At 48.0% G+C, this 15,843-nt stretch overlaps 1 protein-coding gene across 1 annotated transcript; it reads right to left on the bottom strand.

Annotated features, from left to right (window-relative positions):
• Window positions 1-1,969: 1,969 nt before the first annotated feature.
• Window positions 1,970-13,891, bottom strand: DHX33 (DEAH-box helicase 33). The gene is made up of 12 exons (XM_083479252.1): window positions 13,384-13,891; window positions 12,231-12,391; window positions 11,393-11,620; window positions 10,792-10,962; window positions 10,020-10,205; window positions 8,493-8,604; window positions 7,069-7,228; window positions 6,301-6,389; window positions 5,435-5,562; window positions 4,493-4,696; window positions 3,592-3,678; window positions 1,970-3,028 (listed from the first exon to the last, which is right to left on the bottom strand). Exons 1-12 carry the CDS (start codon window positions 13,874-13,876, stop codon window positions 2,720-2,722), a joined length of 2,328 nt encoding a protein of 775 aa, XP_083335378.1. The 5' UTR covers window positions 13,877-13,891; the 3' UTR covers window positions 1,970-2,719.
• Window positions 13,892-15,843: the final 1,952 nt, after the last annotated feature.

Below are 15,843 nucleotides of genomic sequence, written 5' to 3' on the forward strand. Positions count from 1 at the left end.
GAACTGTACCCAGTACAGTGGTACCTCAGGTTAAGAACCTAATTTGTTCTGGAGGTCCATTCTTAACCTGAAACTGTTCTTAACCTGAGGTACCACTTTAGCTAATGGGGCCTGCCGCTGCACGATTTCTGTTCTCATCCTGAAGCAAAGTTCTTAACCCAAGGAACTATTTCTGGGTTAGTGGAGTCTGTAACCTGAAGTGTCTGTAACCTGAAGCATCTGTAACCCAAAGTACCACTGTATTCCAAATGTGGTCCTCACACTATAGATTTGTGTAAAAACTGGTATGTTTCAGTTCCTTCCCTAACGGCGCTCAGCATGAAATTTGTTTCACAGCTGCCACACACCTCCAAGGTCTTGTCTCTGGTCAGTCACCATCAAGTCAGAGCCCACGAGCATAAATGTGAAGCTAGGATTTCTTTGCCTTGACATGCATCACTTTACACTTGTTTGATGTTTGCCCTGATCAGTAATTGTGGGTTTTTTATATATTTCAGGACAGTTATTTTATGCATTCGTTTACTTTGGGAATTGCTTTGAGTGATGATGTGGTTTTAGTTGCTTTTCTCTTCTTCACTCTGCTTGAGGCAGGGTGATTCATATATGCGATCAACCTATCATACGATGCAAATACGATTGGAAAAAAATCAATGCAAACAACCACAAAAAAACCCACTTCCAGTGCAAAAACTGGTATTTAAAACTACTAAACCCCAGGATTCATTGCATCGTTGACCACAGAAATGGTGGTAGAGCAAGTCCCCTTATCTGCAACCAGCATGAATTCAGGCGGCTGGAGGAATTGGCCTCTTTTTTCTACCAGATGCTCACTTGCCTTCATGGGATTTCTTGTCCCTGATGGTGACCAGGCTAGTCATTAACCGGATGACTGGTCTCACCTTTTGTACAGGGGAGCACTGCTGAAATGAATTGGAAAAGAAGAGTTTTCTCTCTTTGTCAGCTATCTAGTGGCTTTTTGGCAGGTCTCCAGCCTTCCCCCAGAGGGACATCTTCCTTCTCCATTACGCAGCTCAGGTGCTTTTCCCCAGAGGAGTCAACCTACTGGCAAAACAGACTGTGTTGGTATCTCCCTTGTTCTCACAATAAGAGATTCTCTACCCACTGCCCTGTAACTCTTAATATGTGCGTTGCGGCTGTCAACAACACAAGCAAGATGTGGAGTTTCAAGATGGTGTACTTCCTAGTCCTTATGACAACCACAGGATTATCTCCTCTGATTGGCAAGTGGCTGGGGGCTGATGGGAATTGTGGTCCAAAACAGCTGGAGGTTCACCAGCATGGCAAAAGTTGCTATCAATCAAGGGTTAGGGGCTTTTAGTTCAGAGGGTGACGCTGCCAGTTTTGAGTAGCTGTTATCTTTCTCCTCCCTGAAATTAAGCACAGAACAACTAGTGCTACCTACCGTGGTGCAAAAGTGCGCAAAAGGAACTTCCAAGCTAAACCAGAAGTGGGGGACTTCAGGCCCGGAAGAGGGCAAATTAAGTCTTTCATATTTCTCTCTGGCTCTTGGGACTCTCACTAGGCCACGCCCCTCTTTGGCCTTGCACCGCCCCCTCCTCAGTCCTTTTGCCTGGCTGAGATGTGTCCTTTACTGCAGTAACACCTTTTCCTTGCCCTGATGGATGGGTGTTTGTGTGCTTGGATTTTGCAAGGCTGGAACATAGCCTGCTGCACAAAGGGAGGAGTCCCAGCTGTTGTCTTGCCTCTGACCCTGCAGGTTTGCCCAGGGAGGGATGTGTCCCTCAGACTGGAAAAGATTCTCCACCCCTGAGATGAGCAATGGCGAATGAGGGAAAGAGTAAAATTAGCATCTCATATCGAAAAAGAAGTGTGCTTTGAAAGACTGCTCTCCCCTTGCAAAACGATTCATGTTACTGTGACACCAAAATGCGAAACCAGAGGGTTGACAAAGTCTGTTTCAAGGCCATTTTCAAATAAACAGAACTGCTTTCTTTGGGTACAAACCTCTTTTCCAATTTACTGAGCTCCAAGCTCTTCTGTCCTCCTTCAGATAAGAGGACACGGATGCCCTAAGACATACATTATGGCACAATAATAGAAGGATCGTTTGGAATGAAACTTCAGTCACCCAGTTGCTGCTGATGCGCAGATGCAGTTGGCACAATGTACCTGCGCAAGGCTCCTTTTGAAAGAGACTTTACAGGAAGCACTTGCTCACAAGTGGATGCAGATGCACGAGGTCCAGCCACTTGGGAAGCCATTCTCTGATCAGTGCGGAAAGTCTCAAATCCCTGTGCGTTCAGTTCCCCCCCCCCAATCCCACTTCCCCAAATTCTTTGGCCAGGGTGGCTAACCCACAGCTCTCAGTCCATTTTCTTCCCATCCCGCTTAAGACCCCACTAGTTTTGGCAATACAGCAAGAAGAGAAATAAAAATAATGTAGACGCAATGCTGGGGGTGGGCAGAGAGGCTTATATCTCTCCACCCAATTGTCGGGTTGGTAAGTCTGATGAGCAGGGAGGAAACAGGAACCCCTCCTCCCAACGTGATCTGCACTGTTCAACCGAGGAGGGAGGGCTGTGTGCCTGTGCGTGCATGTGTCCGATACAGGTGTGCATGCGAAAATGCGGCCTGGTGGCATCTGCCACTGGCATGCAGCCCCGGAGTTGGCTGAGAACAAATACTGCTCAGGCCAATGAAGGTTCGGTGGGTAGGATTTCCTTCCCTTGTCCCCGGGTCAGTTCTTGGCTGCTCTGAGCTTCCGGCGGAAGTATTCGGGCGCTGCGTCGTAAAGCCAGTCGGCGTCGACCACGCACAGGTCCCTCATGTAGCACTTGTTGGTGTGGAGCAGCTCGTTGTAGGTGACGCAGGCCGGCTTGCAGTGGAAGAGGACGGAGGAGGGGTGGATGGCCACCAGCTGGTGCGTGTCGGTCGTGGCGTAGGTGCCGTCCGCCTGCAGCTCGGCTGTGTTCATGAAGAGGCTGTGCGCCAGGCAGCGGCGGATGTTCCCTGTGTCGGATCGGGAGGATTCCAGCGGTATGGAAAGCTGGGCGGTGACGCGCAAAACAGAAACACAACAACAGGATGAGGACAGCACAGAGTTTAAAAACCATCCCTTCCAGGCACTCTGTAATGAACAGGGGGACGCACCACCATCTTCACAGATTCAGCTGCTGCCTGGCAAATTGAACAGCATCCTATAATTACTTTTACCAGCTCAAGTTTGAACCGCAAACCTGCATAGCAAACCTAAGCCCACAGCACCTTCCCTTGTGTTTCCTCCTGTGTGAGATCCCTTTCTGGGTTCCACCACTGCCTGAAGCAAGGCTGCCAGATCGCTTTTATTTTGGTTGTGCCATGCTGCTGTGGCTGATGGGAGTTCTAGTCGAAAACACCGGTTGGCAAATCCTGTCAAGGACTATTATTCTTGTATGATTCAGATTTATGTTTCAATACTAACAGGAGGAGTTGCTTCTTCTTTTGTTCTCTGTGCACTTTTATTGCTTCCCTCCCCTTTTTGTCCCACCCCTGGCTGGCATCTAAAATAACAACTTGGGTCTCATTAAAAAGGGTACATGCTGAACCATTTTGAAGCCTCCTTATAGTTACCTTGATACAAATGTCCCTGAGCTGAGCTCTGACGTCTGAGACCAGCATCATATTCCTGCTGTTCACAAAGTTTTCTTTGCACCATTCCTGAGGTAAAGGAGAAAGTGCGAGAGGAGAAATTAGAAGTCTAACTGCTCGGGTCAGACGTTAGCTCCATATACCTCACCTTGCAACTTTCATACACGAATGAACACACATTGTATCTACCTACTGACAGACAGACAGCTGTGTACACTAGTAGTAGCATTAAGAACATTGAGCGGTGCTCCCCCAACAACAAAATCCAGTAAGAAGCCAGAGATAAGTCACTAAATAGTAATACTTAAAAAAAGAAAGAAAGGAAATTAATGTTTTCCTGCACTTGACGCCTAGCCACAGATACCAAAGGCTGAATGTTGGCTACCTGGTACTGAAGGAAGTGCATGCTCAGAGGTAATCTTGATTTTAAAAATATATATAGTTGCAGGATCCTTGAGAGACAAGTACTTTGCTCTGACTTTCTGAACTTGCTTGCTCTCCTCTTCCCTCCCCATTTCTTTTTCCTTTTGTGCTGTCCCTGCCTGCAGGCTCACAATCTTATCCTCTAATATCTGTACAGTGCTTATAAAACTTTAAGCACTTTTATGAGTTCAACAACATCAAATAATTACTTAATGGCACCTGTCATTACTTAATGTCTGCCATTACACGTATAAGGGAAGCATCAGTGACTCTTAATGGATTTCTTTTTTCAAAACGTTCTGTTTAAAATGACTGCTCTGAACACGTAGGAATTAAGTATCAAAGCATCCTTGTCAGAACAGAGGTCAGGAAGCCCCCTGCAAATTAAGTGTTACAGAAGATGGGATTTTAAAAAGGAGCACCCAAAACCTGCCCAGTCAAACCTGCCCTGAGCACTTACCCGATTGCCACTGATGTTTTTGAAAGCTCGGTAGATGTTCAGCAGCGTGATGTGATCCCCTTCACTCGAGATGAATTTCTTCCGGACGGCTTGTACTTCATCCCGCCGCGAAGGGGGGTTGTAGAGGACACTGTCCACGGAGAGCAGGGAGACAATGGTGAGGATCTCCTCTGTGCAGTGGAACTTGGGGGCCATCAGGATGGTCTGCCAAACACAGGTAGAAAGAGGTTGCTTTTAAAAATGATGAGATTCAGCAAGCGAGCCAATCGCCTGGCAAGGAGGAATTGTATAGGATGCCAAACTGGAAGGTTATAGGTCAAGTATGGGAAGAGCCACACCGTGGAAGTGATAAACTTGTGACTGGCCTGGACCATTTCAGATTGCAGGTGCAATCTAGCATGACATAATTTCTATTTAAAGAATATGTTTCTGCACATAGACGAGCAGACTTCTCCCTGATACACCATTTTCCTGTATGCTGGGAATTCTTCTAAGCCTAAGATGGAAAAGCCCAGACACAGCAGGGTCACCACTTCTGTGACAGCTAAGACTGGGCACTGCTAGGCAGTATTGTGGCTTGTGGAGTTCAGAAGGGGTTTCCAGGAGATGAAATCCTACCACAGCTACAGATTTGCTACATGTACATCTGGCGATGGCACAGAGCGCCAGCTCAGGAGTGGCACCTACCCTACCTCCCAGGCTGGATACCTGGGCTCAAACACCAACTCCTTCCTTTCCACATAGTACTGGACTCACTAGGGGAGCGGAACCAAAGTCAGTTACCACTTTCTCAACCGTAAAGAAGGCAGAAAAGCAAAACAGAGGAAGACGTGGCTGTGCTTTTCTTCTGTTTTGCTAGTGAAGTTGAAGAGCAAGAAAACAGAAGCAAGCAGAAGGATCTAATTTGTCTCGCGGGAAACAAAACACAGGAGACTTCCTTACTTTGGAGAACTTGGGCTCCAGAGGAAATGCCGCCATCTTCCTTCCCAGGGGGGTGAGAATCAGCTGGTCGTCTTTCCTTTCCACTGCGCCAAGGAGGGCCAGTTGCTCCACGGCCGCCTGGAGCGCTTCTGTCAAGACAAAGGAGATGGGGGTGAGGCTCACACAGCTGGTCACAAGCCACAGGTATCAGAAGTTGCATAAGAACATAAGAGGAGCTTGCTGGATCAGGCCAATGGGCCATCCAGTCTAGCATCTTGTTCTCACAGAGGCCAACCAGGTGCCTGTGGGAAATGCCCAAGCAGGACCCAGGCACAAGAGCCCTGTCCCCACCTGTGCAAGGGAACCCAGCTCAACGTGCACAGCAATCCGACAGCAGTATATAGATAATCACTACATACGATTAGCCACTAGAAGCAGGCACGTTCCTCAGGTTAGCTCTAGACTTTGTGTAACTGCTTTGCTGACTATAGATCAGGGATCGGCAACGTGCGGCCCATGAAGACCGTTTTACCAGCCCCCGAGCCACCCACTCAGTGAGTCCCCTGCCTGCTGCGCTAAACCAGCACAGCGCGGTGCGGGGACTCGCCGAGCGGCGCCAGAAATTGCGTCTGTGCACGCGCAGATACCGGAAATTGTGTCTGCGCATGTCCACACGCCGAAAACGCTTCTGTGCAGGCGCTATTTTCAGCGTCTGGGCATGAGCCAATGCAATTTTCAGCGCCGCAGACATGCACAGACGTGATTTCTAGCATTGCACTGCGCCACTATGGCCCACAGACAATCTCCATGGGAGTGATCCAGCCCATGGCTGGTAAACCTTGCCGACCCCTGGTATAGATAGAATAACATTGAACAGCTTGAGTTACCTGGAGATGGTTTTGACATGAAGTCAAAGGTGAGGACGTTCGGGATTCTCAGAGCCAGGAGGTGGAGCATCACACCAGCTAGGTTACACCTGTGGAAGGAGAGCCATCTCACAAACAGCCTGAACTTTTGCTGAAGCAAGTGAGCCCACCCTACCCAAATTGCACTTAGTGGCTCCTTCTAAGCCTCAACCACCTTGTTTTAAAATATCATTTTAAAGTCTGATTTTATGTTTTTATGCTGTAATGAACTGTGATGATACACTTTTATTATACAGCGGCAAATAAATATTTGTATATATATATTTTAAAATGAGTTATATATTTCCTTTTACTGACAGCTTCCTTGAGTCCCTCGTTGTGATGCAAATTCTTTTTTTGTGGCCATATATATATATATATATATATATATATATATATATATTTGAACACTCCCACATCTCCTCTGCTGTGATTCTGATACCAAACAGGACTGAATCTTGCCCTGCCCCTGGAGTACCTGACATCACCCAGTGATGGCGGCTGATTGGCAGGTGGGTGTGCCTTTGGGGAAACAATCTCATGGGCCGAGTGGGAGCCCCTTGGAGTCCAAGATTGGCCTGGGGGCTCAAAGTTCCCCACCCAGCTTCCTCTCTTATGAACTTGGGAAGATCCAATGCAACTGTTTTGCATGAGATTCAGGATGGACCAGAAGAGGGAGCACTTCTCCACTCAACGTGAAATTTACTTCACAGAGCAGTGAACACTTCTCCACGGGAAGAGCAGCCTCACCTTTGGATCTCTGGTATCGTCATTTTGTCAAACTTCTCAAACTCATCTTCGGTGTAGAGGCGGTAGCAAAGCCCACTGTCTTCTCGCCCGGCCCGGCCTGCCCGCTGCCAAGCCTGGGCCTTTGACACCCGCTGGACCGCCAGCACTTCCAAACCACTTTCTGGGAGGAGCAGAAAACACCCACCATTAACCAGATCATTTATCATGGAGCAAATTAGGCTTTCTGTGGCTCCAGAGGAAAGGAACCAAACCGAGAGGCTAAAATCACAAGGTGGTTTTGACTAAACAGAACTGGCACTATTACAAGCACTGCAAAATATCTGTTGTGCATTTGTAAGAAATCAATCTTTTAGCGTGGCAGCACCTACACTTTGGAACTCTCAGCCTATTGACATCAGTTTCATTGTTCTCTTTGCTGAGCCCACTAAAAACATTTTTGTTTGGACAAATCTAATGTTATTGTGTGTTTTAATCTGGTTTTAGTTTATTGCTGATTTTAGTTTTTTTAAATGCTTTAAGGAGTTGTTTTTAACTGTTTTTACCGATACTTTTATTGTTTTACTCCATGTAAACCACTTTGAGGGGGGGGGGTTTAAGTGAAGTAGTGTGTATATCTTCTGAAATATAATAAATAAATAAGCATCAGCCAGAGCCTTTGACTATAGCAAAGTATGCCTTAGAAGGTGGTGGACTTCAGGAGTATCTAAGCAGAGGCTGCCTCACCACCAATCTGGGGTGCTGGAGATTTTGTTGCACTGATAGGAAGTTGGACTTTGGAGCTGAACTTCCTTTCCAACTCTAGAATTCTACGAAACAGGAACTCCCTTACAGGAGAGACCAGCAGCCATTACTGAACAGATACGGCCCTCAAGGATTTAACTTGACTTATGTCTACTTAGGAGCTATCAACGCTTTTCCAGTTTTGTCGCTCAGTTGGTTTGCCATCTGGCCTGGTGCACATATGCAGCAGAATGAGGTGAGAATAAAACAGTGGAACTGTGAATGTTTATACCATTTCATGCTGCAGGCAGGGGTTGCTGTGCCAGAAGAAAACTAGCCCAGCTTCCATTGGGCTAGAATAGGAGTGGGGAACCTCTGGCTATACCTTGATCTTAGCCTGACAGGAGGGTCAAATATGGCCTGCGAGGCCATTTTTTCAAAACCACACTCACCTGTCAACAGGGTGATGCCAGCTGATGTTGTGTTGTCAGCTGATATTGGTGACTGGCCCGGGATGATGGGAGTTGTAGTTCAGTAACCTCTGGAGGGCCAAAGGCTCCCCACACCTGGTTTAGATGCTTCTTAGCTAGACTGACCAATGGTCTGACTCACAACTAGCCAGCTTCCTGTGTTCCCAGGACCCTCTACCTCAGCTAGTCTCTCAACTCTATCTCCTGGCATGACTCTGTCCAATACACACATACCGGGACTATACTTCTTCGCTTTAACCATGCCTGTGTCCACAACATATTTAATGCCTGCAATGGTGATGGAGGTCTCAGCTATGTTGGTAGAAAGAACTACTTTGCGATAACCCTGGGAGAGAAGAAGAAGAAAGCCTTATCAGTGTTCATTCTAAGTTTGTACCTTGCTGTAAAAGTATATATTTAAAAGGTTCAAGCCACCTCCTCAAAATGAAAAGATGAAAGCGTTAAAAACAACAAAGCAGGAGTAATTCCATCAGAGGCCCTCCTTCAAGTTGCCCTGTTTGTTACTGGACGTACGGCAAGTGGATATCCTGGAGGGGGGCTTTTCAGCTGTGGGAGCCACCAGCACAGGAATAGCCTTCTGGGAAAGGTGTCATGAGCCCCAAGGAGATGTCTTGGAGGGGCTGGTTAGAGCAGGATGAGGGGTGGGAGGAGTTGCCCACAGGCAACCTGGGGAGGGACCGAAAATGGCTTCAGGGCCAAGAGAGACAGGGGGCCTACCCAGGGAGGAATCAACAGAACAGGATTTGGATCCTAGGTAAAGGTAAAGGTACCCCTGACCATTAGGTCCAGTCATGACCGACTCTGGTGTTGCGGCGTTCATCTCGCTTTATTGGCCAAGGGAGCCGGCGTTCAGCTTCCGGGTCATGTGGCCAGCATGACTAAGCCGCTTCTGGCGAACCAGAGCAGCGCACGGAAATGCCGTTTACCTTCCCGCCAGAGCGGTACCTATTTATCTACTTGCACTTTGACGTGCTTTTGAACTGCTAGGTTGGCAGGAGCAGGGACCGAGAAACGGGAGCTCACCCCGTCGTGGGGATTCGAACCGCCGACCTTCTGATCGGCAAGTCCTAGGCTCTGTGGTTTAACCCACAGCGCCACCCGCATCCCATGAAGACGCCAGACAAACCTCCCTGGGGAGACCTAGTGATCACCACCAACCTGGGTGGCTGTAAAAGAGGATTAGACTTAACTCATGGAAGATAAGCTTATCAGTGGCCACTGGCCATGAAGGCGATGTTTGGCCTCCACTGTTAGAGCCAGTGAATACCAGCTGCAGGAAATCACGAGTGGAGAGAGCGCTGTTATACTCAGGTTCTGCTTGTGGGTTTTGCAGAGACATCTGGCTGGCCACTGTGAGAACAGGATGCTGGACTAGATGGACCTCCTTTGGCCTGATCCAGCAGGGCTCCTCTTGGGTTTTTACGAACTTCTGTCTATTTTGGATGCTACAGGGAAACAGTCCATCTTGAGCAGTTTAGTAGTTTTTTTAAAAAAAGAAAGCATCCGAGTAATCAAACCACTTCTGCCATCAATTACAGTGGTACCTCTGGTTACGTACTTAATTCATTCCGGAGGTCCGTTCTTAACCTGAAGCACCACTTTAGCTAATGGGGCCTCCTGCTGCTGCCGCACGATTTCTGTTCTCATCCTGAAGCAAAGTTCTTAACCTGAAGCACTATTTCTGGGTTAGCGGAGTCTGTAACCTGAAGCGTATGTAACCCGATGTACCACTGTACTTACTTTGGGTGCAGTCTGGAAGACCCGGAGCTGTTGCGAATAAGGCAGAGAAGCATAGAGAGGCATCACCACCATCTGAGGGCAACCGTCAGGAAGATGCTTTGCAATGTCCCGACAGGTTTTGGTCATTGCTTCGATCTCTTCCTGACCCGTCAGAAACACCAGGATATCCTGAGGAGGAGGAGCTTCCTTTAAAGAAATGAGACACATATGATTGGAAAGTGGTCATAGCTTAATGGTAGGGCACATGCTTTCATAGAATTGTTGAGTTGGAAGGGTCCCAGTGGTCATCTAGTCCAACCCCCTGCAGTGCAGGCAAAAAAAGATCCCAAGTTGAATCCCTGGTATTGCCCTTTAAAATGATCAGGTTGCAGGTGGCAGAACGGGTTAAGTTTGCTCTGCCTAAGCCCTTGGAAATCCACTTAGCAGTCAGAAGAGGCTGATCAGACTAGCAGACAGCATTCTATTTAAACTGGATGCACATACAGAAAAATGAAGATCTACATTAATACTTTATCTGCTCTCTGATTTGTAAACTTGTCTGATTGCAATGAGTCTCGACACCTCTTAATATATCAAAGCCAAATTTTGCATACATTTGAATGTCATTTTGAATAAAGATGTCATACAAAACCTTTCAAAACTGCACTCATTTGAATACCTCTTAAGATATTAGAAGCAAAGTTTGCGCAATTGTTCCTGAGAAAGGTCAGGATAAAAAATGTGGTTAATTCTGTACCATAGATATTCAAAAATATTGAAACTAATGTGGTACCTGGTGGATTTGGAAAACTGTCACTAGAGCTGCTTGGAGGTAATCGCTTTGAGATTGCTTAGCGTAGAAGATCTGGATGGGATGTTGCCTGCCTTCTAGGTAAAGGACAGGAGCGCCATTGAAGTACTGGGAAAACAGGTCGACATCCATAGTAGCTGACATTATGATTATCTGTAAGAAAAACACAACCCACCCTTGTTACTGAGAATTGTGCTTGATAAGTAGCATAAGAGATCAATATGAGGCCCTCCAGCAATTTATGTCCAGGGTACCTCAGGGAGCGCCTGAACCCTTATATTTCAGCTCTGTCACTGACATCATTTGCAGAAGCATCACTGGTCGTTCCCTGAGTTGGTGAGGCAAGAAACACAGCCTTTAGTGTCTTAATGCCTGCTTAAAACTTTTCTATTCTGTCAGGCTTATGCAGGCAACTGAAAACACACATTTCCACAATAGTTAATTAATGTCTGATTTTAACTTTTCATACAATTTTTATTGTATGGTTTTATGTGCAATTGCTGTAAACTGCTCTGATGTTTCTTATGAACAGCAGTGTGTGTGTCAACTGGCAAACTCCTGCCCACCACTTTTAACCACTTACTTTCAGTGGCGACTTCCCCAGTTCCTTCCGCCTCTTCTGTGCTGCTTTCACCACTCCAAATAACACATCTGTGTGGATTGTCCTTTCATGCGCTTCATCCAAAATGACGACGCTGTACTTGGCCATGAGGGGGTCCCCAATGGCTTCTCGCAACAGCATCCCATCAGTCAGGAACTTGATTTTCGTCTCCTCAGAAGTGAGGTCCTCAAAGCGTACTGTGTAACCAACCTGAACGTAGGAGTCATGGGGTGGGGGGGTGCAGAAATAAGAAGGTGGCACATATTTTTCACCAGCTATGCTTCATGAAAAAGTGGAATATCAATGTAACAATACATAAACATACACGGTAATATAATTTTTTTGCTCCAACAGGCCTTTGGCCACTAAACTGGCTATTGTGGTAGGATGTTTTCAATAGTGGGCGTTGTATGTCTTTTTGTGCTTTTCAAGGGTTTTAAGTTACTAAACTGTTTTTAATATTTATATTTATTGCATGTTTTTAGTTGCATTGTTTAATTTATGTTGTCGGCCACCTTGGGTCCTGCACTTGGAGAAAGGCAATATATAAATTCAATTAATTAATTAATTAATAAACAAATTGAAAAGTACATAGAGCAGAGAGAGGAAGTGGGGAAGCGTGTCACTTTTTCAACTTCTGAGGCTGGATAGCTCAGTCGGTAGAGCATGAGACTCTTACTCGGAGGGCTGTGGGTCCAAGCCCCAAATTGGGCAAAAGACTTTTGTATGCAGGGCGTTAGACTAGATAACTCTCATAGTCCCTTCCAACTCTATGATTCCTTCAGCTCCACACAGGAAAATACCAGGATCGCCATCGTACCAGTTTCCCCAGCTCTGTTTTCTTCTCATCTGAGACTCTGGTGGCCAAGGATATAGCAGCCACACGGCGAGGCTGGGTCACAGCAACGATGCCTTGGCGCCCAATCCCGCCTTCATAGAGGTACTGCGGGATCTGAGTCGTCTTGCCTGAGCCTGTTTCCCCTGCAGAGCATTAAACAAATGGCATTGGGAGGTTATTGCCTGTGGTCTCCAGCAGAGACACATGTTAGATACATCAAGGTCAGTTCCCAATTACAGTGGTACCTCAGGTTAAGTACTTAATTCGTTCTGGAGGTCCGTTCTTAACCTGACACTGTTCTTAACCTGAAGCACCACTTTAGCTAATGGGGCCTCCTGCTGCTGCCGTGCCGCCGGAGCACGATTTCTGTTCTCATCCTGAAGCAAAGTTCTTAACCCGAGGTACTATTTCTGGGTTAGCAGAGTCTGTAACCTGAAGTGTATGCAACCCAAGGTACCACTGTACATGTCTACAGCGTTCTGCTGAATGGAAAACAAAAGCAAGTGGCTTCCCAGATTCAAACAGTCAACGCAAGTGGAGCTATCTACTCAAGAGTAAGCCCAACAAGTTCGATGGGATGTCTCCTGCCTGACAGGTGTGCGCTTTCTTCCATTCACCAGCGGAATGAGGACACCGCTCAGTCACTTTAAGTTGGCCCTACATTGGCCCACGGAAGGCAAGAAGGAGAGGCAGAATCGCGTAAGCCTCAGCCCCACTGCAGAACAGGGAGGAATGCTCCCCCAGTTCCGCAAAACAGAGATTGTCCTCCGGGTGTTCCTGAACTTGGGGGTTCGAACCCGGGACCTTCTGCAGGCAAGACAGGTGCTCTAACCACTGAGCTACAATCCTTCCCTAACAACCTCAAGGGGGGAAGAGGGAGAGGCACACAAGTCCCCCCTCCCTGCAATAATCACAAAGGGAGGTGCTTGCTTCAGCCCCGCCTCTCAAGCGTGGAAAGGAGGCGGGGTTCCACAGGCCTCTCCACTGCACACTGGAAAAGGAGGGGCTTATCGCAGACAATTTCACAGGCCCTTTCCCCGCACCCTCTCGGGGAAGGGCGTGGCCTCCACAAACCCCTCCCCCTTTGAGGGGGAGAACAACGGCGGTTTGTTTCTTTTTTTAACCCTTCCCTCACCGATGAGGACGGCGCAGTCCAAGCTCCGGAGCTGCCCGAGCAGAGTCCCCCGCGCCTGGAAGATGGGCAGGCTGCGTCGCTGGCTGTCGAGCCCCGAGGAGGAGCCGGCGGAGGAGGCGGGCGCCGTGTGGCGCTTGGGTCCGGGCGCCGCCAGCAACATCGCTCTGCGCGGGGCCGAGCCGAGGGGCGCCGTGGCGGAGGCCAGCTTCGGTCTCTTGGGCGGGGGCAGCGGGCCGCCTCCCTGAGGCATCCTCACCTCCCGGCAAGAACAGGGCTGCCGCTGCCGCCCTTCTCGCCGGCGACAGGGAACATGCTTCGCCGGGCCCCGCCTCTCTGCCCGCGCCTCAGGGCCGGAAGGACTACAGCTCCCAGCACGCCTCGCGCCGGATGACGTGCCTCGCCGGGCCCCGTGTTCTGGCGCCAGCCTCAGCCCCAGCAGCTCAGTGCCTGTTGGGAGTTGTAGTGTGGGTGGACGGTTCGCAAAGGCGAGCATGCGCACTTGAGACTCAACGAAGGCAGCGCCACCTACAGGCAGTTAAGCGCGTGATGGAAGCGGAAGGAAGTCGCCGCAGTTGCATAGCAACGGAACTTTTAAAGCACATAGCGCTCCCCTCCCCGAATCTAAGGATGCTGGGAATTGTATTTGCTAGTGGTAAACTAGAGCTCCCGGGATTCTTTGGGGGAACCCACGTGGTTTAAATTTTCTTTCCTGCGATCACTCGTAGCAGAGTAAGATTGTCTTCCATGAACACGGTCTTAACCAGGCATCCCCAACCTCGGCCATCCAGCTGTTTTGGGACTACAATTCCCATCGTCCCTGACCACTGGTCCTGTTAGCTAGGGATGATGGGAGTTGTAGTCCAAAAACAGCTGGAGCGCCAAGTTTGGGGATGCCTGGTCTCAACAGTCCGTGACTGTGGAGGCCAGTTCTGGAACCACACGTCCTTCCACAGTGGGGACATAGGTTTCTGGGAGTTGATGACGGTGAGGGTTTGCCAAGCATGCCTTCCTCTTAGCATGTTTCTCCCTTTTGTCCTGATTTCGAGTGTTTTCATAGTCCATGACACCTTTGGTAAAGGCTGTTCTCCAATTGGAGCACTCACAGGCCAGTGTTTCCCAGTTGTCAGTGTTTATACAGTGGTAACTAAAGTTACATACGTTTCAGGTTACAGACTCCGCTAACCCAGAAATAGTCCTTCAGGTTAAGAACTTTGCTTCAGGATGAGAACAGAAATCGTGCTCCGGCGGCACGGCAGCAGTGGGAGGCCCCATTAGCTAAAGTGGTGCTTCAGGTTAAGAACAGTTTCAGATTAAGAACGGACCTCCGGAACGAATTAAGTACTTAACCCAAGGTACAACTGTACTACTTTTTTTAGATTTGTCTTGAGAAAGTCTTTGAACCTCTTTTGTTGACCACTGGCATTACGCTTTCCATTATTAAGTTCGGAATAGAGAAGTTGCTTTGGAAGACGATAATCAGACATCCACACAACATGACCAGTCCAACAAAATTGATGTTGAAAAATCATTGCTTCAACATTGGTGATCTTTGCTTCTTCCAGTACACTGGTGTTAGTTCACCTGTCTTCCCAAGTGTTGTGTAAAAATTTTCAAGGAGTTGGAGATGGAGTTTATAAGTGGTCCAGGTTTCACAAGCATACAGTAACGTTGGTAGTACACATAGCTTTGTAAACAAGCATTTTGGTTTAAATGCAGCGTGGATAGGGCCAAAGTGATGGAAGCGTAAGGAAGGAGCTATATAAGAGTCTGCTGGATCATGCCAGTGACCTCACCACCACCCCTCCATGCTTTTGCTGCATGGCTGGGGACCCAATCCAGCTAGAGTGAGTCCTGCCAACATCCCACTGAAAGCAGCAGGTCTCAAGTTATGTATCATTTAATTTGTTCCATTGGTTTTAGGACTTAATAGTGGAATGGTATGCATTCACTGGGGTATAAGAACATAAGAACACTGTTGGATCAGGCCCATGGCCCATCTAGTCTGCGAGAAAGTTGCAAGCAAACCCAAGCACAAAAACACCCCCTTTCCTATGGCTTCCACTGATACACAGAAGTACTACTGACTCCAACCAAGAGTCGGAGCATAGTCATCATAGCTAGTAACCATTGTAAGCCTCATCATCCATGAGGATTTACTTTTAATTCTCTAGTAAGTGTGGTCATGATCATAGTCTCAGGCTGCAGTTCCAGCTCCTTTTACCTGGAACAGGCTTCCTCAATCTCGGCCCTCCAGATGCTTTTGGCCTACAACTCCCATGATCCCTAGCTAGCAGGACCAGTGGTCAGGGATGATGGGAATTGTAGTCTCAAAACATCTGGAGGGCTGAGGTTGAGGAAGCCTGACCTGGAACTAAGCCCCACTGAATTCAATAGGATTTTCTACTGAGCAGACATGGATAGAATTGTGCTGTTAAGTCAAAGATAACTTCAGCATCTGCA

Source organism: Podarcis liolepis (genome assembly GCF_965112155.1).
Source record: "Podarcis liolepis genome assembly, chromosome: 16".
In the NCBI taxonomy this organism is placed as follows: Eukaryota; Metazoa; Chordata; class Lepidosauria; order Squamata; family Lacertidae; genus Podarcis; species Podarcis liolepis.

What these genes read in the sequence shown, in the direction of transcription:
- DHX33 (XM_083479252.1), bottom strand. Translation starts at nt 13,876, where the DNA reads ATGCTCGCCTTTGCGAACCGTCCACCCACACTACAACTCCCAACAGGC. An exon ending in GGACTGCGCCGTCCTCATCG is followed by an intron (nt 12,392 to 13,383) that starts GTGAGGGAAGGG and finishes AATGCTCTGCAG; the next exon opens with GGGAAACAGGCTCAGGCAAG. An exon ending in TCAGGGACATTTGTATCAAG is followed by an intron (nt 3,029 to 3,591) that starts GTAACTATAAGG and finishes GTCACCGCCCAG; the next exon opens with CTTTCCATACCGCTGGAATC.